This window comes from Physella acuta, unplaced genomic scaffold (genome assembly GCF_028476545.2).
Source record: "Physella acuta isolate Inbredline_101_S28 unplaced genomic scaffold, ASM2847654v3 ptg000015l, whole genome shotgun sequence".
NCBI lineage: Eukaryota > Metazoa > Mollusca > Gastropoda > Physidae > Physella > Physella acuta.
The window spans coordinates 299,051-324,594 of record NW_026731535.1 but is presented as its reverse complement, the minus strand read 5'-3'; the positions used below and the strand labels follow the sequence as shown (position 1 = coordinate 324,594).

Here is a 25,544-nt window from a genome sequence, read left to right as displayed (position 1 = left end):
CTTTAAAAAGTGAATATGGCCTTCCAAGTTTTATACTTTTGTATTTTAAGTATCAGTTGTTCGTCTTACAAGCAAGGCTAAGCCGCATTTGGAAAAGTTGTTTTTTTTTTTTTAAAGCAAGAATGAAATTTTCTCCAACATATTTGAATACAAATAATTTAATGTAAGGGGCTTCGAATGTATCTAAAAAAATATAACCAGTGATTAAATTTTGTCTGACTGTCCTGATTTGAAAAAATTTCAAGTGGCTGTCAAGCTGGTTTGGTCGTGAGGGGGTTAATGGGAAAATATGTAGGCCTATAGCAACATACAAGTTCAGAAGAAAAATACATAAAAGGCATTTCTTGTAAGTGTATTTAGAGTCATTTTCCCACTGATTGTGGGTTTAATAGTATTTAGAGCAAATTTAGCGAGTTTGAAATCCCTGAAATTCCGTAGATTTTGAAGTCGGTACAATTAATAGGCTACTTGATAAATTCGTAGAGCTTAAATACAAGATCCACCTGTTCGCTTAGATATAGGTTACTCTACTGCGATCAAAGTACACCCACCTGTAGGATTAACGGTTCAAAGGTTAGACGTCCTGTTATCACCTGACGATATATCGAGACCAAACGATCTTGTATCGTCATTTGACAGTGAAGGTCGACTCGCACGGTGCAATCAAATCTCCCCCAGCACAAGGTAAGAGAAGCCACGATTCCTCTAGATATAGATCTAGATCTAGTTCTTCTTTTCATACATCTTCATGATTTTGGCAACCTGATTACTTTAATCACGACGTTAAATCGTAGACATGATACTTATACTTATTTCAAACCTTTTTTTTAAATAATCAGACAAACAGCTTAACATTTTAAAAATTCTTAATTTTGGTGGGTAAAAATAATATTGTTGCATTTAGGAAAATTAATTTACAATAGTATTTACAAGTTGAAATAGTAGCTTATCTTCCCTCTTTAGTCTTTTAAATTTGATGTAATTTGCTATTTGATACATTTTAAGACATAGATGATGATAAGAGGTATCTAATTTGGCGTTAAACAGGTAAACAATGGTGTAGGCAAGATTTTATTATGAGGAAATGGTGTTTCATTAAATTTAATGACATTCACAAGTTCGCCAATGGCTTAATGTGAGACAGCACATTTTGGGGGTCCATGGTGAGGGTTCTAAGACAAAACCCTTGACACGCCACCTGTGGTAAACTTTAGAAACTACCTTCCCCTGTTACTAGCATTGGCACAATTTTTTTCTCTGTCCTCAGCTTCTACAATGGCCCTTGAAGGTACTCACTCTACAACCACCGTTGCCCTAGTTGTCGCAGCTAGCGCTGTTGTCGCATTTTTGGTGGGCTACAAACTCGGACAGAAAGGTTGCTGTTCAAAGAAATGATCTTTTAGCCCGTTTTAGGTACGTTGACTTGACTTTATAAATAGTGTTGCTGATAAAATGTTATTTTTTAAAGTGTTGTTTGACTTAAGAATTAAAAAAAAAAGCTTTAAAAATACATTTAGGATCAACAGAATTTGTATTTCTTTGGTCACCTTTATCTACTTATCGCTTTAAATTATTGATTAAAAAAGCTAACTCTGGATACAAGGTTTTTCATCCGCCTCAAACACACACAAATATTAAAAAGCTTGATTGTGATTTAATCTTATTTAGGCTAATTTAAATTAATGAAGATTTAAAGTGTCACTAAATCATAGTATATATCAAGTAGTGAGACCATTCTAACAAAATAAATTGTATTACTCCCTAAAAAAATTTAAATAAAATTAAAGTGTATTAGGCCTACTCCATACCCAAACTCCATCTTTGTATGTGTAGGTTATCAGCAACGTGCTGCCCTGTCGTGGACCTACATTTTTAATCTTTCTTTCCTACCATAGATATTTTAGATATGTAGACCCTGGTAGATATATCAGCGTTGTGTAGCCCTATTGTAGCCCTATCTTAGTTCTACGTGAAGTCCAACACTTAAATTAGAGAGATTTATCGTAGCCCTACGTGTAGCCCTACACTTTTAACTCTGCCAGATGTACCAGTGTTGTGTAGCCCTAGTGTAGACCTATCCTCGCCCAACGTCGTCCTACACTATTTAACTTTCCCCGATGTAGCAACGTTGTACGGCCCTTATTTAACAGAGCCGGGCGTAATGATCCACCCAGCGTGGGCCATGTCACGTAGACTTGTCTAATCTTGGGATTATCTCTTCACAGGTCAAGCTGCTATTGCGTGGATCGAGTATGTGGCACATGAATGCAGAGGACACACGAAATGATATCTGTGATATAAAAGCTCTATGACAACGTGTGAATGATTGCAGGCGGATGAATTATTTTTATGAATGAAATACTTTCTTCGATATGTGACGGATGGTCTAATACAATTTTTAAGTAAAAATATTTGATCGATTTCTTTTTATTTGATTAGTTAGTGTTGTTGTTATTCAATGTGCTGGGTGTTTTTTTTTTACTTCGACATGAATGACATACGGCATTACTTGCTGAAATTGTGGGCGTGGCTCGAAGATTGTCCTACACCCTGTGGTTAGTGGTTCAGCTATAAAATTACGTCACACTCAAATAGGTAGGGGATATCGTAATTTCCTGACGATTGTGAGAGGGGAGGGGGGTGGGGGTCAGATAGTGTGGCGTCACACTTTCGTATTTAAAAAATACTAATGTTAGAAACTGAATTTTAGGCGTTATATCGCGCTTTAGAAACTGAGTAAATTCAAATAGAAAACATTATCAATAAACTCTGTGTGCTTACCGAGCTAAGTCAATATTTTAGAAATAAATCGATATTTTAAAAAATAAATACTGCAATTTTTTAGGGTGGTTGTAGGTTGTGTGACGTTATTTTAGGGGGGGGGGGTCTGGCTTTTTGCAACGACGTGTGACAGAGTGGAGGGGTGGGGTAAAATCGTCAAATAAAGCGTGACGTCATTTATGGATGATCCCTTAGCTGAAATTTAAAATCACGGGAAATCTCGTTTAGCGGATTAACTTTACTTTCTGATATTTAGCCTGGTAGTTAAGATCACCAATATCCCCCCCCACACACACACACACAAACAAACACACAATTTTCCTGCTGCACTGTTACGGTAGTTAACTAGTCAGAAAATGTCTATAAATCGATAATTTGTGAGTTTCTGCTTTGCTGTGTCGACCGTGACAGATCGCTGCTGGGTTATTTCCCCTAGCACACAAGGGAAATAATCAATAATTTACACAATCAATAGAACTTTCAGATCGAACTCCTCACTTGAACAGGGTATATTTAGCATAGATTAGCTGATAGTTCTTGTCAAATTTTTCTGACACTTTCCCACATTGTTTAGCCGTTGCTCCTCTGTAGACCGGTCAAATTGTGTTTGAGATCGTCAATTATTGACGTGCGCGATTTTAGAATATTTTACCCCCACCCCCTGTGGCCCTCGTCACAAAAGGCCAATCCACCACCACCCTTAAAAACCACTATACTAACGAAAAAATAACTTTTAAAAAATAATTTTGTCATTAAGAAATATATAATAAACGCTGCGTCAGATATTTTAAAGCTCCCCTTCTTAAGTAACGTAACGCCACTAAAAATTAACTTATATCGTACCTTGATTTGTGACGTCATGTGGACACAGCTATATCTGGACCAAATTCGAATGTTCTCGTCTTTGAAATCAAATCAACATTTAGATTTATCTTTTAAATGTATTTCTGCAGCATGACATAACATTTATAAAAGTGAACAGTAGATGAGTGTTCAGTATTTTGTAATAGTTCAACGATAGGTATAAACATTTGATAAAAATATGAATTTTTGTGATACATTAACACTTAACATTTGAAACATTTGTAAAAAATTATATACTTAAAAAAAAAAATTTCGCACCAGAATAAGTGGTTCCCTTTGGCTTCTGCAATTTAATTATTTTAATCGGTACTTCAACCGTTTTGGTTTAGAGCTTATTGCATAGCATAGTGCCGGATAACAACATTCCAGATCATATTTCACTCAAATTGATGCTTGATCAAGTTCCTCGGTGGTGTAGGTGGAGGGCACATGACACCAGCAGCGTCACAAGGCGGGATCTCAGGGTGGTGACACCATTTGGGGGGGGGGGGGTCGGCACCAAATCGAAAAAATCGTAAAATATACTGTAAGTACAAAGTTTTTAAAATTAAAATAATAAAATGGGTGAGATAACACCAAACCGAAAATGTAAAATTGTTGGGGTTGGGGGTGAAACCCTCATTTACCGCACCGGGTGACACCCGACGACCTAGCGACGCCACTGCATAATACTTAACCCATCTCGGTATAAAAACAAACACGCCTGTCATCAATTAAAGCTGAAACTTAAACATAAACACTCTCGTCTGTTTAGTCGTCTGCGAGATGCGGTCTCACAGGCAGGAACAACGTTAGCACAAACTGCAACGGCGTTCCGAAAACGGTCTTGAAATTGTCGTACACAGTTCGCTTTTGGTAGAGTGTTATCCCTCTGGATGCCTCGTAAGACGTCTGCCCTTTGAGTATGATGTACGTCTGGCAGCTGATGAACCCCACGGAGGCGAACAGCGAGACGGTGCTGAGGTACATGTGGACCAGGATGCAGAAGTAAAGCTTGGGTGCCTGTCCGGTGACCGTCTTCCACATGGCCACCAGGGGGATGAAATAGGTCAGGTTCTCCTGCTGGAAGAGCCAAATGAGGTCATTGGTCAGGTGGTTTCTTTTACCAATATATATATATATATATATATATATATATATATATATATATATATATATATATATATGCTTATATAGGCCTAAATATAACATTTTAGCATAAAGCAGCAGTATCCAATATAGCAGTCAGTCATTGGGGTGTTTTTTTTAATGATGCCTCAGACACACACACACACACACACACACGAATACACACACATATTTTATCATCTGACTTTTTTCTCCGAGGAGGGGTGGACATTTGAAACTTTCGGGGGTGGGGCTAAATTAATTCTCCGAGGGTGGGTGGCGGACAGCGGTAAACGTGCTTCTGGGGGGAGGGGGTTGGTTCGGTGCTCCATAGAAGAGATGCCTGAAAGAAACACTGTTTATCGTACGTGTAAAGATGCTTAAAATGCTGACCTTGCTCAAATAACTACTCTGCATGTAGACAGCGTAGCTACAGGCGCAGATGACGTAGAGGAGAAACAGAACAAAGTGCCTCTGGTTGTAATGGCCGACACAGGACCCGGAGAAATAGCAGTGGTGGTCCCGTCTCAGCACGCAGTGCTCACACAGGGTGCAGTGGTGGGACCGGGGCGGGGCGTCTTGGTTACAACGTGAGCACCACTTCCAATCTGGGGAACAACAGCAACATTTAGAATAGAACAACAGCAACATTTAGAATAGAACAGCAACAACATTTAGAATAGAACAACAGCAACATTTAGAATAGAACAACAGCAACATTTAGAATAGAACAACAGCAACATTTAGAATAGAACAACAGCAACATTTAGAATAGAACAACAGCAACATTTAGAATAGAACAGCAACAACATTTAGAACAGAACAACAGCAACATTTAGAATAGAACAACAGCAACATTTAGAATAGAACAACAGCAACATTTAGAATAGAACAACAGCAACATTTAGAATAGAACAACAGCAACATTTAGAATAAAACAACAGCAACATTTAGAATAGAACAACAGCAACATTTAGAATAGAACAACAGCAACATTTAGAATAGAACAACAGCAACATTTAGAATAGAACAACAGCAACATTTAGAATAGAACAACAGCAACATTTAGAATAGAACAACAGCAACATTTAGAATAGAACAACAGCAACATTTAGAATAGAACAACAGCAACATTTAGAATAGAACAACAGCAACATTTAGAATAGAACAACAGCAACATTTAGAATAGAACAACAACATTTAGAATAGAACAACAGCAACATTTAGAATAGAACAACAGCAACATTTAGAATAGAACAACAGCAACATTTAGAATAGAACAACAGCAACATTTAGAATAGAACAACAGCAACATTTAGAATAGAACAACAGCAACATTTAGAATAGAACAACAGCAACATTTAGAATAGAACAACAACATTTAGAATAGAACAACAGCAACATTTAGAATAGAACAACAGCAACATTTAGAATAGAACAACAGCAACATTTAGAATAGAACAACAGCAACATTTAGAATAGAACAACAGCAACATTTAGAATAGAACAACAGCAACATTTAGAATAGAACAACAGCAACATTTAGAATAGAACAACAGCAACATTTAGAATAGAACAACAGCAACATTTAGAATAGAACAACAGCAACATTTAGAATAGAACAACAGCAACATTTAGAATAGAACAACAGCAACATTTAGAATAGAACAACAGCAACATTTAGAATAGAACAACAGCAACATTTAGAATAGAACAACAGCAACATTTAGAATGAATGTTTAAAACAGCAACATTTAGAATAGTTGTTTAACACAGCAACATTTAGAATAGAACAACAACATTTAGAATAGAACAACAACATTTAGAATAGAACAACAGCAACATTTAGAATAGAACAACAGCAACATTTAGAATAGAACAACAGCAACATTTAGAATAGAACAACAGCAACATTTAGAATAGAACAGCAACAACATTTAGAATAGAACAACAGCAACATTTAGAATAGAACAACAGCAACATTTAGAATAGAACAACAGCAACATTTAGAATAGAACAACAGCAACATTTAGAATAGAACAACAGCAACATTTAGAATAGAACAACAGCAACATTTAGAATAGAACAACAGCAACATTTAGAATAGAACAACAGCAACATTTAGAATAGAACAACAGCAACATTTAGAATAGAACAACAGCAACATTTAGAATAGAACAACAGCAACATTTAGAATAGAACAACAGCAACATTTAGAATAGAACAACAGCAACATTTAGAATAGAACAACAGCAACATTTAGAATAGAACAACAGCAACATTTAGAATAGAACAACAGCAACATTTAGAATAGAACAACAGCAACATTTAGAATAGAACAACAGCAACATTTAGAATAGAACAACAGCAACATTTAGAATAGATATTTAAAACAGCAACATTTAGAATAGAACAACAGCAACATTTAGAATAGAACAACAGCAACATTTAGAATAAAACAACAGCAACATTTAGAATAGAACAACAGCAATATTTAGAATAGAACAACAGCAACATTTAGAATAGAACAACAGCAATATTTAGAATAGAAAAACAGCAACATTTAGAATAGAACAACAGCAACATTTAGAATAGAACAACAGCAACATTTAGAATAGAACAACAGCAACATTTAGAATAGAACAACAGCAACATTTAGAATAGAACAACAGCAACATTTAGAATAGAACAACAGCAACATTTAGAATAGAACAACAGCAACATTTAGAATAGAACAACAGCAACATTTAGAATAGAACAACAGCAACATTTAGAATAGAACAACAGCAACATTTAGAATAGAACAACAGCAACATTTAGAATAGAACAACAGCAACATTTAGAATAGATGTTTAAAACAGCAACATTTAGAATAGAACAACAGCAACATTTAGAATAGAACAACAACATTTAGAATAGAACAACAGCAACATTTAGAATAGAACAACAGCAACATTTAGAATAGAACAACAGCAACATTTAGAATAGAACAACAGCAACATTTAGAATAGAACAACAGCAACATTTAGAATAGAACAACAGCAACATTTAGAATAGAACAACAGCAACATTTAGAATAGAACAACAGCAACATTTAGAATAGAACAACAGCAACATTTAGAATAGATGTTTAAAATAGCAACATTTAGAATAGAACAACAGCAACATTTAGAATAGATGTTTAAAACAGCAACATTTAGAATAGAACAACAGCAACATTTAGAATAGATGTTTAAAACAGCAACATTTAGAATAGAACAACAGCAACATTTAGAATAGATGTTTAAAACAGCAACATTTAGAATAGAACAACAGCAACATTTAGAATAGATGTTTAAAACAGCAACATTTAGAATAGAACAACAGCAACATTTAGAAGAGATGTTTAAAAGGGGCTTTTGTTTCTTTAAAAAAGTCGGTTACATTTTGTATTGTTGATGGCATGTGTAAATCACATCAGCTATTGTAAGCGGCATTCTTTTACAATAATTTAATGTACGACTGCTGAGGTTAAATGTTAGATGCAGAATAATAATCAATACAATTAATTTTTTTCTTATAAATAATGGCAAAAAAAGTTAAAAAATAATGTGATGATTTTTTTTTAAATAACATGCATTATGATTTATTATCTTTATATATATAAGTCTCTTCTGGGAGGCGCTAGAAAACAAGCTGTAAACGCGCTCCCTACCACCCCCACCCCTACATGGTCTGGTGAGCTGTGTTCACTCTAAATGTTTACAAGCAGAGCCGGGTTTAGTGACGACTATTAGGGGCAGATAATTTAGTTTGAAACGATTTTAAACGTAAGGGGGGGGGGTAACTAAGTGGAGTTTACTTTAACGGAGGTGGGGGGAGGAGTGGGGGGGGGGGGTATCGTCCTTAACGAGCTACTTATAGTGTTTTAAAGAAATATTTTCAGTGGCAGCGTTGGTAGTGTCGAATACACAAATTATGAATAACTGAAAAGTAGAAAAAACAACAACTAAATAGAAGCGTATGATATGCCGCGGGTCGGCTCGTTTCATATAATATGCGTTATCATTTATCGTTTCAATGTTTTTCAAAGTACCATTATATAGCCCCTATATATATATATATATATATATATATATATATATATATATATATATATATATATATATATATATGTAACTGGGGTAGGCCTAACTACCAGTTACAAATGATAACGAACGAGAAGCCGCGACGCAGTATGAAATCTGACGCAACCATAACAGGTGGCTTATTGGATCGGTCTGATAACAATCTCAAAGCCAACGCGTGCTATTTTGGGAAACGGTACGAGAAGTTTCAGAGGAGCTGTCAACTTTGATGGATGGGATGCAGATGTTTTAGTGAATCGGACGGTACGTCAGAAACTGCGACATTAGTATTCGGATACATCGATTACAAGTATCGATTACGGAAATGGAGACAAGTACGACTACGATTTCAAGGCATAAATAGGAGGGGACGGCAGAACTCGCTCTCTTCCCGTTTCGAGGCTCTTACCTCTTTCATCGCTCGCTTAGATCAGTCAGTCTGTGTGACTATGTCAAGTCGGTTATAGAACGGGTTAGCCGTATTGTGTTAAGGAGGATTATAGACATGTGGATTCAGTTATATGAAGCCTAGTGAAGGACTGTTAGGGGTCAGTTGATTCAGACTATTATTGAGAAGCATTCCTGTTGATTTATTGTGTTATTATGAAGCATTTCTTGATTCATGTAATAAAGGATCAATAGCGAACCTGCATCTTGAGTATCTATACTGTGGTCAATGTTGTCTAGAATGAGTGGTTAAACTCGTTAACACGTGGCACTACAGGCAATTAGGTCTCATTACATGTGGCGTTGCGAGCATGGTAACTGTTGGCTCGTTACAATTGGCGTTGTCGGCAGGATAAATGTTCGCTCGTCACAATTGGCGCTGCGATCAGGATGAATTCAACTAGACTTGCCGTTTAAGGCACCTATAGTCAACCTTGTGCATAACTGTGTTTAGTGTGTGTGTGAATTCGGACATTCAGGAACTGTGAAAATTGAGGAACGAGGAAAAATTTTTCATACACACACGGTAAGAAAGAACTCTTTTTTTTTTAGTACTTAAGGAAGAAAATGTCTACTCTGGACGAGAAGCAGACCCATATAGTGGTCCTACCCAGAGAGTCCCATATTAACAAATTTTACGGGGACGGAGATCCAACTTTAACCAACAGGTTCAGTGAAGAGGTCAAAGCGGCCTGGGCCTCGAGACATATGTCACCAGAGGAAAGATTAAGACTGCTGATGGGCAGTATAGGTGAAACGGTTAGGGCAGAGGTTAAGTGCCACGATAGGACCGTCCAATCAGATCCAGATAAGGTGCTAGATCTGATTATGGAGACCTTTGGGGAGAGACGGTCGGGAGTGCAACTGCTATCGGGATTCGTGGGCTTAAAGCAGAGAATGGCGGAGAGTGTGATGGAGTACTCACACAGGATGAACAGGGCCTTTGATTTGGTAAAGGGCAAATCACCGGACATTGATGTACGCCTACTGAGGGACCATTTCATCGAGGGGCTAGCAACCCCGATCTTAAGGAGAGAGTTGAAAGAGGAGGTCCACAGAGACCAGCAGTTGACCTTCCTTCAGGTCAGGAACTCAGCGATCCGCAGGTCCGAGGATGAGGACCAATCGAACTGTTCGGTGGACAAAGTCTCTGTGCCTGAACAGAGACAATCCCCACCCACAGGGGCCGACACGATGGAGACCATGATGGCTCAACTGTTGGCCCACCTAGAGAAGGTTGACCAACGCTTGAAGTGGTTGGAAAGCAGGTCAACAGCTGAGAATTAGGAAAAGAACGGTACAAAACGGGGACGGGTTGGACGGCCGCGTCCTGCCAAGCCATCACTCCAATGGACGGCAGACGGTCGACCAATTTGTTTGTCTTGTTCACAACCCGGACATATGGCACGGTACTGCCAGGGAAACGGTCGTCCTCTGTAAGGCAGGGCCAGGCTACAGAGGGGCGAGGTTATGGCCCAAGAAGCAAAATGATGGGAGTCTGTCCCGAAATGGTGATTACGATTGGGGACATCGCGGTGAAGGCAATTGTGGATACAGGCTCCCAGGTGACGACAATTACGGAAAATTTTTACACCAAATGGATGAAAGGAAAAGACCATAGGTTGAGGTCTGACACAGGCATGCGCCTAACGGCAGCTAATGGACTAACCATTCCATACTGTGGTTATTTTCTGGCGGATGTCGTGGTGGCAGGACATAGGTTGAAGCAGGTTGGGGTGTTCGTTACGAAACACAACCTAGAGACAAATGTGTCAAATATACCTTGCCTGTTGGGCATGAATATCCTTGGCCAGTTGCCAGAATTTCTTACAAATATTGTCGGATCGACCACACCAGGTCGGGGATCCAAGTTGGCCAGGTTTGCCAAGACCAGAGGAAGGACAGCAGTCCCGGCAAACACGGTCAAGGCAATCACATTACAAATTGGTGATAGAAGCGTGAATGGTGATGTGATGATAGAACCATGTGGCGCCGCACTGAGGGCAGGCGTCGTGTTACTGCGGACATACACATCAGCGGAAAACGGACTAGTTCAAGGGTTGGTAGCTAATGTTTTGGATGAGGAAATTTTTATACCGCCTAACACTCTGGTAGGAGTACCACAGAACGTCGAGGTACAAAGGTCGGCACAGTGCATCGAACTGATCAATACCAGTAGTAATGAAGTAACAATTAGGTCGGTCAATGTGACGGCCGAGGTGAAGAAAAAGGGTGGCCGATCATATATATTCCCGGAAACTGAAGACCCAAAATTAAATGAATTACTGAATAAATACAGGGATGTATTTGCCTCGTATGAGGGTGATTTGGGGTACACGGAAGTAATCAAACACCAGATACCCTTACTACAAGACAAGCCGGTGGCGCAACCTTATCGAAGATTACCACCGAGTCACTACTCGGCGGTGAAGGCACACCTGAATGATCTACTAGAAAAGGGAATTATTACAACTAGTACAAGCCCGTATGCGGCACCGATTGTAGTGGTAAAAAAGAAGTCAGGGGAGATAAGACTGTGTTGTGATTACCGGAAATTGAACAATATCACAAGAAGGGATGCATTCCCCTTGCCTCGTATTGATGAATGTCTTGATGCGTTGGGGGGAGCAAGATTCTTTTCTACCTTGGATTTGGCCAGTGGCTACCACCAAGTGGCCATGCACCCCAACGATCAACATAAAACTGCATTTATTTCTCCACTGGGACTGTACGAGTGGACCCGTATGCCGTTTGGTCTAACTAATGCACCTGCTACATTCCAGCGAGTAATGCAGAGTGCTATGAGTGACTTTCTATTTCAAATAATGTTGGTGTATTTGGATGATATTCTAGTTTACTCAAAAACTTGGGAGGACCATCTAAAAAGATTAGAACAAGTGTTTCTCCGTCTTAGGGAGATAGGAGTAAAGCTGAACCCAGACAAATGCTGCTTTGGTTTGAAATCGGTACATTTTTTGGGTTACGTGATTTCGTCGGATGGCATCGCCACTGACCCAGATAAAATTGCAGCTGTTAAAGAATGGAAACAGCCAACAACTACAGTAGAGGTCAGGTCATTCTTGGGCTTTGCTTCCTATTATAGAAAATTTGTACCTGGTTTTGCAAAAATTGCCGCACCATTGCATGACTTGGTAAACAAAATGACAAAGAAACACAGTAAGGAGAAAAAGAAAGGTAAAACACACCTGATAGGTGAATTATGGACTGATGAATGCCTGAACTCGTTTAAACTCTTGAAAAAGGCTTTGACAGAGGCACCGATATTGGGTTACGCGGACTTTGACAAACCATTTCGGTTAGAAATTGACGCCAGCTCTAAAGGCCTGGGAGCTGTGCTATCACAACAACAAAAGCAAGGTTTCAGGGTTATTGCGTATGCCAGTCGAGCTCTGAAGGAATCAGAGAAGAACATGACAAATTACAGCGCCATGAAACTAGAACTTTTGACATTAAAATGGGCTGTGACTGAAAAATTCAGGGACTATCTCTTAGGTGCTAAATGTGTGGTATACACTGACAATAACCCCTTGAGTCACCTAAAGACAGCAAAGCTAGGATCCATCGAACAGCGATGGGCAGCAGAATTGGCACTCTTTGACCTGGAGATAAAATATCGCCCGGGGCGGTCCAATGGCAATGCGGACGCTTTATCAAGGAATCCTTACGAGAAACCGGGTGATGAGGAAGAAACGCTGACAGGAATATGTGAGGTCAGAGCGTCAACAGATATCCCTCATGGGGTACAAGTGATGCAGAACGGGCAGACCGGGGTGGAGCACATATCCACAGAGCCCGAACATATGGACAGTAGTGATTTTAATTGCCTTAATCACAAAAAGATAAGAGATGCCCAGAGAACGGATAGTGGCTTACAACCGCTATTGAAATACGTCCAGGAACAAAAATTCCCAGGAAGAAGGGAAAGAGAACAATTTGGTCGAGAAACAAAGAAAATACTGAGTCAGTGGAACCGTCTCAGTATAAAGGATGGTGTTCTCATGCGGAGAATTCATGACCAAATTGATGGCACAATACACCAGGTGGTGGTGCCGGGACAATTACGAGAAGAAGTGCTAAGGTTGGCACATGACAGGGCAGGACACCAAGGTCAGGACAGGACGCACAAAATATTACGACGGAGGTGTTACTGGCCCAATATGGAAATGGAGGTCAAACGCCATTGTGAGGCTTGTGTGAGGTGTCAGCATGCGAAAATGCCAGTTGTCAAAATGAGACAGCCATCAGGACACCTACTAGCGACAAAACCACTAGAGATTGTGGCGATGGACTTTACGTCGTTGGAGCAATCATCGGATGGGACGGAACATGTGTTGGTAATGACTGATGTATTCACCAAATGGACTGTGGCGGTGCCCACACGAGATCAGACTGCCAAAACAGTGGCAAAGGTATTAATAGAACATTGGTTCATCAAATATGGCATACCAAGACAATTACACTCTGACCAAGGAAGGGCTTTCGAGTCAGAAGTAATTAACCAACTGTGCAGCCACTACGGGATCAACAAATCTAGAACAACCACATTTAATCCGAAGGGAAACGGACAGTGTGAACGGTTCAACCGCAGCATGCATGATTTGCTGCGTACGCTAGAACCTGAACAGAAAAAACGTTGGCTTGATTTTCTCCCAGAGTTGGTATATCTATACAACTGCACACCCCATGCCACAACCGGCTTTACGCCATACATGTTGCTGTTCGGACGAGAGGCTCGACTCCCTCTTGATTTGTTCCTAGGAAAAAGGGAGAGTATGACTGGCTCATACACCGCACTGGAATATGTGAATGAACATATGAGAAGAATTAGAGAAATGTACAGGGTAGTACAGGAAAGACTAGAACATGAATCTCGGCGAAGGGAACCGCCGATACAGACGAAGGACCCGCCACTCAAACTGAATGACAGGGTATTACTGCGTAGCCACCCGTTAGGCAGAAACAAAATCCACGATCTCTGGGGACAGGAGATATGGCAAGTCGTGGAGATGCCTAAAGCAGCAGGTGGCCCCTTTAAGATAAGACCCATCGATCACGCCAAACCGGATCGGTGGGCGAATATTGCTCAATTAAAGAAATATTGGAATAGGCAAGAAGAGCAGTTACACACAGAGAAACCCAAGACAATTAGGGAACCGGAAGTTATAACGGAAATTCACATACCCATTCCGGAACCATATCACCATCAACAGAACAACCGCGATACGCAAGGGGAGGATACCGGCAACAATGAGGATCCCGGTCCCTCCAGAAGCAGAGAGACAGTAGACCATCAGATAAGTGGTCCGCGGAGAAGTTTAAGGAACAGAAGGAATACGAAATTTTTTGTCAGCAACCATCAATTCTTTCATGGTCGCGCTGGTATGAAAACAGACTGTTCAAAGAGCTATAGAAGTGAACTGGTGAAGGCACCAAATGGAAAGGGTGGATGTGAATTCTAGAACTGTTTTGTGTCTCAGGAAGATGATGTAGACACAGTTGATATGTGAAATAGGTATAACTGTCAATCGTATACGAATGGAACGTCGTGGACAGTGAGTGGAACAATAAATTTTTTTTTTTACGACTGTGCGATTGACTTTGGAGGAGTGCACCTGCCAGGCGTTGTTTGTGGTTGAAAACACACAAAAAAAGCAGGGGTGGATGTAACTGGGGTAGGCCTAACTACCAGTTACAAATGATAACGAACGAGAAGCCGCGACGCAGTATGAAATCTGACGCAACCATAACAGGTGGCTTATTGGATCGGTCTGATAACAATCTCAAAGCCAACGCGTGCTATTTTGGGAAACGGTACGAGAAGTTTCAGAGGAGCTGTCAACTTTGATGGATGGGATGCAGATGTTTTAGTGAATCGGACGGTACGTCAGAAACTGCGACATTAGTATTCGGATACATCGATTACAAGTATCGATTACGGAAATGGAGACAAGTACGACTACGATTTCAAGGCATAAATAGGAGGGGACGGCAGAACTCGCTCTCTTCCCGTTTCGAGGCTCTTACCTCTTTCATCGCTCGCTTAGATCAGTCAGTCTGTGTGACTATGTCAAGTCGGTTATAGAACGGGTTAGCCGTATTGTGTTAAGGAGGATTATAGACATGTGGATTCAGTTATATGAAGCCTAGTGAAGGACTGTTAGGGGTCAGTTGATTCAGACTATTATTGAGAAGCATTCCTGTTGATTTATTGTGTTATTATGAAGCATTTCTTGATTCATGTAATAAAGGATCAATAGCGAACCTGCATCTTGAGTATCTATACTGTGGTCAATGTTGTCTAGAATGAGTGGTTAAACTCGTTAACACGTGGCACTACAGGCAATTAGGTCTCATTACATGTGGCGTTGCGAGCATGGTAACTGTTGGCTCGTTACAATTGGCGTTGTCGGCAGGATAAATGTTCGCTCGTCACATATATATATATATTTATATATATTTATATATATTTATATATATATACACACCACAATATAAGATGTAAGTTTACCTGTTTTAACGACGTGCTTATGACTCCCACTGACGCCCCGAGTCACCACATTACGGCTCCCGTCCCTCAGACAAAACCAGTGCCAGGCAGTTTGAGCAAACAGCCAGAGGGTGACCGCCTGAGCGCACCTGTAGCTGGTGCAGCTGCTGTTGGAGCACGCCCGCCCGTCCTGGACGAGGTGGTGGGAGGGGATGAGCACGAGCAGACCCTCGAGCACCAGGGTCAGTGTGTTGACCCACACGAAGGACACGGCGAAACGGGTTATGGTGGAGTCCTTGGCTTGGAAATTCCGACTGTTGTAGTGGTCCTGGAGCTTTTCTTTCAAGGATCTGTTTGGGTCCGTCTTCGCCATTTTTTAAGTTTCAATTTTTTTTAAACTTACCAAACAGGCTTTGAGGTGTTTGCAGCTACTTTCATTATATTCCCCCGTGTAGAATTAATGCTCCAGCGTGGCTGTTTCAAACACGAACAGCACCGAGTGTCTCGAGGTTAGTTGGATCGATATTTGGACCTGGGTGGAAAACTGCAGACCATTTTAAAAAGGTTGTCACGTGACCAGGAAAATTCCCCCCCCCCCTCCCTCTTTCTTCGCTCACACCCAAACACGACCATCGGTTCATTAAAAGTATGGACGTGTTGTGTGAGTGTGTGTGGGGGGGGGGAGGGGAGGGGAGAAGCTCACAGTCATAAACAAGATATTTTAATTAACTGTCAGCTGCCAATTTAAAATATTTTTTTTTAAATCTAGGATGTAAGTATCTGTTTCAAATGTAATCAAAACTAAAATTAAAATACAGATTATTAATACGAAAGAAGAAGCTAAACATAGATTATTCCATGGTTTTGATGAAATATGTAACGTGATTCTTTAGACCGCATACTCTCTGGCTATGTTTTTCAAAGAAATAATGATTATCCCACCATAGAGGACACGCAGTGTTTCTTTCAGACTTTTTTCTCCTGAGGGGTGTGGGTGGGGGGGGGTGGACTAAATTTTCCGGGGGGGGGGGGGGCAGACACTAATAAAAGCATATATTTTTATATATTTTTTCTATAAATTCCATTTTGTTCGATATTCTTTTATTAGAGTTGTGACAGTATGATTTATGTAGAGAAAACAAATATTTTAGTTATTATAATCCTCATCAATATTTATCCCAAAAAAATTTTGATTTTGAAAAAGGGGTCATCCATAAATGACGTCACGCTTTTTTGGACGATTTTTACCTCCCCCCTCCCCTCCGTCACACGTCGTCACAAAAAGCCAGACCCCCCCCCCCCTAAAATGACGTCACACCTCAACCTACAACCCCCTCAAAATTGCAGTTGAATTTTTTTTAAACATCGATATTTTTCCAAAATCTTGCCTAAACTATTACAATTTATTAAAACAGTTATCTAAAACGCGAAATAACGTCTAAAATTCGTCTTCTAACATTGCTTTTTTATAATGCAAAAATGTGACGTCGCACCATCTGAACCCCCCCCCCCCCCTCCCCCTCATCACACATCGTCACAAAATTACGGACCCCCCCCCTCCCCCTACGAGTGTGACGTCATTTATGGATGACCCCAAAGAACTGTTGTTAGCTGTTCAGTGTAACCATAACAATAATCATGTGACTTTATGTCTATTAATAGAACGCGCGGGCTTGTTGAAACCTACCTTATGTTAGCGAGCTAAATAAACTGACATATTATTAACGGCACACTAGACAGGTTTCCACTGAAATCAACAGCGCTACACATAAACACGAGAAGTTTGTCCTAGTTACAAATAATTTGCTGAAGCTTGAAAGAACAAAAAAAAAAAAAAATCACCATCCGTTCCGCTTTACCGGCTTTTACCTGGCGCGGTACTAAAAAAAAAAAATAATAGCTTAGCTAGGCTAACTTACTTCGAGTCAGGAAAAATCACAACCGACCCAGTTTTCGATGGTTCACACATACACACTGCCGGGTCTATCCTGAAAGTAAATTGAAAGTTTCAGCGTGATACACACAGCGTTATTGTCCGCGAATCAATCGATAATTACGTGAACGTGCCTCCATAATCCCGTTCTGGCGGTTCTTAAACAGTGCTGAGGATTCAAGCACGCTAAGTCGCACACGAGAAGGTCACGCAGTTCGGGGGTACTGTGACATTGTTCTGGGGGGAAGGGGGTCGTACGTAAATGACGTCACGCTTGTTCTTCTTCTTCCGATTTTATCCCACTTCCCATGAAGGTCACTCATTGTAGCAAAAACTCGGGATACCCTAACATGACGACACACTTCAAACATCCCCCACCCCCAACTAAACAGCAATCTAATTTTAAAATATTAATTAAGCATGTTCAGTATCAGCTGGTAGTTATATATATATATATATATATATATATATATATATATATATATATATATATATATATATATATATATATATATATATATATATAACCACAACATTGGTTAGCTGTTTTACCCTACAGCGAGTATCCCAGATACGGTACTGTCACCTACAAAACGGGAAACTACCCCAAGTGTTGTAATGCAGTAGTCGACTGCCTATAAAAACAGGATAAACCAATCAAGATGATTAGTTTGCTGAAAGAAAAATAAATACACTTTAACAAACTTCACGTATAAATGACTTCATGTTTATTAAAATGAATTTCTTTTAGAACAGAGCTAAACAGACAATACGGTGTTTAGTTTTGTTTTCTTTTTGCTTTTTTTTTTTTTTTTTTTTGTTCCGTATGTTAATGTTAATAGTTTAATGGGAGACAAATACTTTTGTGTAACACTGTTCAGAGATATTTTTGTTACTCTAAACAGTGAAACCAAGGGAAAGACAAATGTGGAATGAAGCGTGAATATTCTCTACCTCTTGGTTGATGATGGCGCTGGTAAAACAGTTATAAAAGTTTTGTTTTTTTTAATTTTTTTTTTTTTTTTTACTTTTCGCTTCAACATTTTCGACCACGTCGTACGAGAGACTTGTAAGTCTCGGCAAACTTAGAACTCATCGTGATGTAGATGAAGAAGTTGACGCAGGCGTTGACCTGGTACATGACAGGGACCAGGAACGAAACCAAACAGTAAAAATTCCAGGACAGCTTGCCTAGGTAATACGCCAGGTAACTGTGGAGGACGTACTCCGGTACCAACACCATGAAGCTGACGAGACAAATAACCAACAACATCTTTACGACTTTTAGCTCCTTTTTCTGTTTGGATGTTTTGTTTGACAGTTCGTGAGTCTTTATGCGATTAAGTTGAAAAATAATCAGACTTGAACAGATAAAGATTAAGATGATTGGCACTGTGGTCGTCGTGTTGTTTACAAAATAATTCACATAGTCATCAATAACTTGCTTATTGTTGAAATAAAAATCTGTTGGTATGACAACGGCAACGGTCTTACTCACAGTTGGAACAAACACCCATCTGTAAGTAAAACGGTAGTAGTAAGGCCAAACAGGAACAGACCCGAACAGGTATAAACCAAGCAACATCCATTTGACTCTGTAAGGTGTGAATATACGAGATACGTGAAAGGGAAATAACACGGCGATGGCTCTTTCAACTCCTATAGCTGTGACGTGGAAAATTGTGATGACAAAACACACAGAGTTGGGCATTCCGATAACCAACGTTATAAAAGTTTCAAGCGTTAAAGCGAAATAAGGATCAATATGTTTAATCAGACTAGGTAGGCGTACAAAAATCGACGTGAAAGAATAAAAAAGATCCAGCGAAGACAGAGACAGCAACATTATGCTGGTGGTTTCCTTCAGGTTGTGTCGTGACAAGACCAGCAGGTTTAAAATGTTGACCACAACTCCAAGGACACTCAACGGTATGCCTAAAGCAACGTTGAGACATATTTCCAGAATCCACATGTGGTAGTTGTCGATGGGCAATGAATCGTTGATCTCCATGATGGAGAAACTTCAATACAGTTCACAATAAACCACTCAATTCTACCTGAAAAAAACATTTATATATATATATATATATATATATATATATATATATATATATATATATATATATATATATATATATATATATATATATATATATATATATATATATATATATAACTTTTTATCGACTAAGATTAATCTATTCGTAGATTATGCAGCACTTTCCTCCATATTACCCCAATCGTCCCCTCCCCTACCCAGACACGTTCATACCCTTGGCATAAAGCCGAGATGTAGTAAATATATAGCTCTATTATCAATTACGTGGTCGCGGCCAGGATAATTTTATGTCGTCTCATTTTTTTCCCGAAACACTGAAGCATTCCAGTTGACAAATTTATAACCGCTTCAGAATTGTGTACAATAACAATTAGCAATTCAAGATTAGTGAGGTTTGAGAAATAATACCGACGACGATATTGAATACTTAAAATGTTGAATTAAGTTGCAAGTACCCATATACCTTCCTACCGATTTTACATTAAATACAATTTCCAGGTTAATATCTGTTGCCGTTGATGCCTCAGGGTTAATTTTATTTTTTTACGATAAAAATTTATTGATAAATTGCGACAATTTAAAACAATAACTTGTCAGCTGCAAGATATCATGGATATCTTTGTGTGGAAGAAAATGTGTCGTTTTTGTTTATCCCTTTTTGTCGAGGTGTAGTTAGAAAGTGAAATAATAATCTATGTGTTTTAGACCAAGAATTTAAAAAGTTAATGCTTCAACATCGGGGCTACATAAAGTTTCAACAGCTTTATTGCAGAAAGTAATGGGTTGTTTGTTTATTTGTTTGTTTTTGTAAAATTTAATTTAAAGAAAACATTTTTAAAATGTAGTGTCCATACTCGGTGTTTTTATTTTAGTTTTTAGTCACAATTATCTCAAGAAATTATTTTTCTTTGTTTTCAGTGGTTTTTTAAATTTAGGTTTTAGTCACATTTATCTATAGAATTTTTTAAAACCTAATGTCGTACTCATTGTTGTTGTGTTGTTGTTTTTTTTCGTCACATTTTTCTAAAGAAATTCTTTTAAAACTTCAGGTCACCACTTCTAATTGACAGGGCTTTTTAGTTTAAACTACTTGCGTATATAAACGTTATATTGCATTGGGTAAACAATTCTAGCAACTAATTATTTTATAGACATTCGAGATATATTTCCGTTGTAGAGTGAATTATTGTTTTAAAAGTGTGTTTTTCATAATTTCCCGAAAGATTCGTAAGTAGCAGATGAAGTACTCAGTGCTCTTTACACACATTTGATATCCTAGCAGATGTTTTGTTATCCATACAACATATTTTACCTCATAGCAGGTATTTCTTGACAACTCATGTTATATCAAAAATAATAATTTTTTTATCCCTGCAACATGTTTTAAATAAGACAAGATATTCTTTAACAGAAAAATTTGTTTTTTACTATTTTATTCAGTTATTTTGAATTCTAAATGTAATTTATAGAAATACACTTAATTTAGTAGTTTCTAGCAACTCATTTCTTTTTTTCTTTTTTTTTCTTTTTTTTGGGGGGGGGGGGGGGGATTTACTCTGATAAACGTAGCATTGAGGAGTCCAAAATAAAAAAAAGTTCGATTTTGGGTTTTTAATCATTAATATTTTCTTTGATAAGATCAATATTTTAGGTCATAATTTTAGGTTATAATTAGTATGTTATACACCCTTGCTTGAAACGTAATTTTAGTTTTAATTTTTTCCTCTTTAACAGACTGTAATAGATCGTTATTTGTAATTGACATAATACCTTGATTAAAACAAAACAAAATGTTGAATGGATTAGGCCTATATATTTAAAACAATAAATAATTTAAAGTAGAGATACAATAGCATTATCAGGTAATACGTTAACTTTAAAATAGAATATTCTTTGAAAGAGCTAACTCTTAAAAACAGAATAATCATTAAAATAGTTAAACCAAGGTAAAATCACGATATAGCGTCGGAAATTATTGGGTAATGTTCGTTGAGTTTCGGTAACATTCATTACTGTAAACCATAGTTTATTTGACCGTTGAAAGAAAAATAAAGTCAAGTGCATTAAATGAATGTTTTAACTTAATTTAATGTTTAACTGACAAAAAATTAGCAACAATTAGTAAATCTAAATATTATTAATAAAGTCGAGTGTAGTAATTAATGTTTTTTTAAGAAACACAGAAAAAACCTGCAGAAGATTTGCGACAACCAGCTCTAGATCTAGTTCTGTTAGTAAAATAAGACGATTAGATTTACTAAAGTTAAAAAAAAAGTAGTAAGAAGAACTAGAATAATGTTTAGTAGCAGCAATAATTAGCACATACACTTAAAATTATTAGAAATATAAAATAAATAGCAAAACAGTATTTAAAATACAACCAAAATCAATCCTTGCACATTTTTAAACATTGTGTATTAAAAATAATATGGCGGCAAGTAAATGATGGTTTACAGTATTTCCGGTGGTTTCCGGAACGGCTCGACTGACTACGCCATGGTTTTACTGTTTTTTACTGCTATACAGTTCCGGAATAATAACCGACGCTATATCGTGATTTTACCTAAACCAATATTATAGGAACGATAAATCGTGACCTTTTTCCGTATTTTTGAAGATATAATGATTCAATTTGCCCAGACATTCTTTTATTATTTCGATTGTTAAACCCAAGTTTATTAGCTAAATTCTCACACTGTTTCAACGTGAATATTTTTGTTTCACTACCAACACTAAAATGGGTTAATATATAAATATTTTTTAAATCAGTGCCCGTAATTAATACGCAACACTTTTAACACTACAAAAAAAAATGTTCCATAAAATTACTTTGAACTCGAGTGTAACGTTTTTGTCCTGCACACCGGGAAACTTTTACTCTTTTCGGTTTTTTGTTGACGTTAGAGCAGAGGCTTACGAACTATTCGATCTGTGTGTTCAGATACCACTTTATGTTCTTGGAATTCTGGGGAATATTTTCAACATCGCAATATTATTTCAACAAAAGTTGAAAAATTCATCATACGTCATCCTGACGTCACTGTCTGTCTGCAACTTATTTTATTACGTCACAACCCTCGCCATGAGGATGGTGAACGTCCTGACGTCTGCCACTGACCACGAGTTCACGTACGGGTTGTACCTGGTGTCCAACGACGTGGGTGTTGTAATCAACGTGTGTCATCTATCAACACTAGCCATCCTGCAGGCTACCACTGTTTTATACCCTGCTACTAGACACTTGCTAAACCCTAACACGACTAAACTAATAGTGGTAACTCTAAACATTTGTATTATTCTAAATCTCTCTTGCAACTTGCATCGCCAATCTTATACATGGTCTTTTCTTTCAGAAACCAGACATTTTGAACTAGATCTAGTGCCTAACATCAACTTAAATTATAACAATGAAAATTATGTTTTACAACACCTAACATATCTCTTCATAAGTCTCGTGATATTGACACCTACCATGATATTGATTGTAACTTTATTTAAAATTAAAATATTACTAAGAAGGAAATCTAGAAAGCTGCCAGATTTAAAGCGTAACAAGAAAGTAAAAGTTTTCAAGGCTCTCCTTATTGTTTGTTCGCATAGTTTTATTTATTTATTAATTTCAATATTTACACTACACACTGGATGATGTATTATGTAAAAGCGTTTCTAGCGATTGACTATTTACTATTTAGTACTAGTATTACTTCAGATAATTTTCCGTAGTTATATATTTTCTTTGCCTTTTTGAGATGCTTGTTTTTTTTGTTTTTTTACATTATATCCATTATTGTCAAACTATGTTTGCGTGCGTGATTGTTCATGTAACTAAAATCAGATTACTTTATGGGGTAAAACCAAATCAAGTAAAAATTGTATCGAAGGCATGTACAAATAATATCAGGTGGTACCAAAAAAATAAACGTTAAAGAAACGACCAATTTCAGATCCATGTTGGTTTATTTTGCTTCGTTCTGTTTTAATTTTATACGAACTTCTAATGTTTAAGATAATCCACCTCCATATTCCTGAATCTCTTTTATCAATTTAAAACTGTAGGCTCTAAAGTTGTTTTTTTTATTACTTTTTTTACGGAGTATACAGAAAGTATTGTAATCGTGCAAAAAAAATCGATATCGAGATTTTGACGAATCTCGACGGTTTACACTACACCCCTCTGAGTCGGAAAAACGTGTTTGCAAATTGGTACGTCTGTCTGTCTATAAACACAATAACTTGAGTAACGTTTTAGTTATGTTGAAAGTTCATATGTAAGTATTGTATTAAATTTGTAGTTTTGTGTCAACTTTTAAGAGATTTTCGGTAACCAGAAGTGGTACTTACTACCTTTTTGTTTCTCAAAAGCAAATAACTTAAGGACCATTAAGTTAGGTGGACGTGATTTCAAATTTTGAAATATCTTTGATGTCTTTGATAGAAGTTGTACTTTAGTTTATTTCAGTGTAAACATAATAATTTGAGTACTGTTTTAGATAGATTGACGAAATAATTTCATATATAAGTATATGATATTATACCTAGATTACTTTTAATTTTAAATTGACATCAGATAACCAGATGTGGTACTTTACTGTAATTCTTGTTTCAAAAATACTAGTAAATTGAGTACCGTTTTAGTTAGGTTGACAAATTTATACACCTATGTATAATCTATTTTTCTCTTAATTTTTATTTTATTTTGAGTGATTTCCGGTGAGCGGAAGTAGTGATGTACGCTATTTTCCATTTCTCAAGAAAGATCACTTCTACCAGCGTGATTTGTTTCAAACCTTTCAAGATTCAATGATAATGCACTGTGGCATAAAATGTGACTTCATTAAATGTTTAATTAACTTATTTTAAAAATGTATTAAAGTTTCTTTATAAAGTAGTATTTTTCCGCTCTATTATGCACACGTTGGATATGTTCATCTGGTGCAAAATTACTTTTTCTACTCGATTCTATTATATTTTAATACTTTAAGTATTAAAAAAATTAATAAAACAAATCCCAAAAGCCTGATTGTACTGGGAGTGCATACTTTACTGTTAAATTGGAATATTCGAGAAAGTTTAGGAGATAAAGTTCCGGCTTTATTATGTACAAAACCATTAGTCATTTAGCCTTAAGGACTGAAAGGTTTTATAACATTACCTAGTAGCCTATAATACTCCACTTTCTAAATATTTTTTTAATTTAAGTTCACCATTATACACGAATGGTTTGTAGCTTCTTTAGAGTTTTTATTTTACGAATTTAGTTTTCAACTACCAATGATTTTGATTTAACTTTAACAATGATTATTCGCTATTTCGCTGTGCTGATCAATCATAATTTAATTTGTTTTCTCTATTTTTCTTAATTGCGCAAAAGTATATTAACATTTTTTATTTTCTTGTTTAATAGGTCTACGATAAAAACAATACACTTGCATGTTTTACTCAATTTTAAGACAAGCTTTTTGATCGCCGGGTTTAGCTGTTCGATAAGTTTTGTAAATCATGAATCAATATTCTGCTAGCGTTCTATAAGTTATGGGACGCGTATTTTAAAAAAAAAAATTGCTAAAAATGTATTAATACATTTTTTAAAACACAAATTATGTTTTATTTGGAATTTGAAATTTCGACTATTGTATTTGTGTGTTTTGTAAAAAAAATTAATTTAGAAAGAAGATATAGCGCCGGCTTTGCTAGACTTGTCAAAATCTCGGAAAAAAAAAGAAATAACGCGCACACAAA

General features: G+C 37.4%; 2 protein-coding genes and 1 long non-coding RNA gene across 3 annotated transcripts; 1 reads left to right on the top strand and 2 right to left on the bottom strand.

The window, feature by feature from the left end:
• The first annotated feature begins 595 nt into the window (after positions 1 to 595).
• LOC131936700 (uncharacterized) lies at positions 596 to 2,411 on the top strand. The gene is made up of 3 exons (XR_009386084.1): positions 596 to 684; positions 1,268 to 1,413; positions 2,226 to 2,411. It is a non-coding gene; the product is annotated as an uncharacterized LOC131936700 (long non-coding RNA).
• A 1,905-nt stretch (positions 2,412 to 4,316) lies between these two features.
• Positions 4,317 to 16,200, bottom strand: LOC131936688 (palmitoyltransferase ZDHHC22-like). The gene is made up of 3 exons (XM_059293741.1): positions 15,835 to 16,200; positions 5,146 to 5,360; positions 4,317 to 4,707 (listed from the first exon to the last, which is right to left on the bottom strand). The coding sequence occupies exons 1-3, from the start codon at positions 16,184 to 16,186 to the stop codon at positions 4,396 to 4,398; spliced, it is 879 nt and encodes a 292-aa protein (XP_059149724.1). The 5' UTR covers positions 16,187 to 16,200; the 3' UTR covers positions 4,317 to 4,395.
• A 2,582-nt stretch (positions 16,201 to 18,782) lies between these two features.
• LOC131936450 (melanin-concentrating hormone receptor 1-like) lies at positions 18,783 to 24,922 on the bottom strand. The gene is made up of 2 exons (XM_059293442.1): positions 24,810 to 24,922; positions 18,783 to 19,704 (listed from the first exon to the last, which is right to left on the bottom strand). Exons 1-2 carry the CDS (start codon positions 24,920 to 24,922, stop codon positions 18,783 to 18,785), a joined length of 1,035 nt encoding a protein of 344 aa, XP_059149425.1.
• Between the last annotated feature and the right edge of the window lie 622 nt (positions 24,923 to 25,544).

Bases quoted from the DNA above. Each gene is read 5' to 3' on its own strand.
- LOC131936688 (XM_059293741.1), bottom strand. From the start codon at position 16,186: ATGGCGAAGACGGACCCAAACAGATCCTTGAAAGAAAAGCTCCAGGAC. The intron at 5,361-15,834 runs GTAAACTTACAT...GTTGTTCCCCAG, and splicing joins TAAGCACGTCGTTAAAACAG to ATTGGAAGTGGTGCTCACGT. The intron at 4,708-5,145 runs GTCAGCATTTTA...TGGCTCTTCCAG, and splicing joins AGAGTAGTTATTTGAGCAAG to CAGGAGAACCTGACCTATTT.
- LOC131936450 (XM_059293442.1), bottom strand. From the start codon at position 24,922: ATGACTAATGGTTTTGTACATAATAAAGCCGGAACTTTATCTCCTAAA. The intron at 19,705-24,809 runs TGTTTTATTAAT...GTGGATTCTGGA, and splicing joins ACAATCAGGCTTTTGGGATT to AATATGTCTCAACGTTGCTT.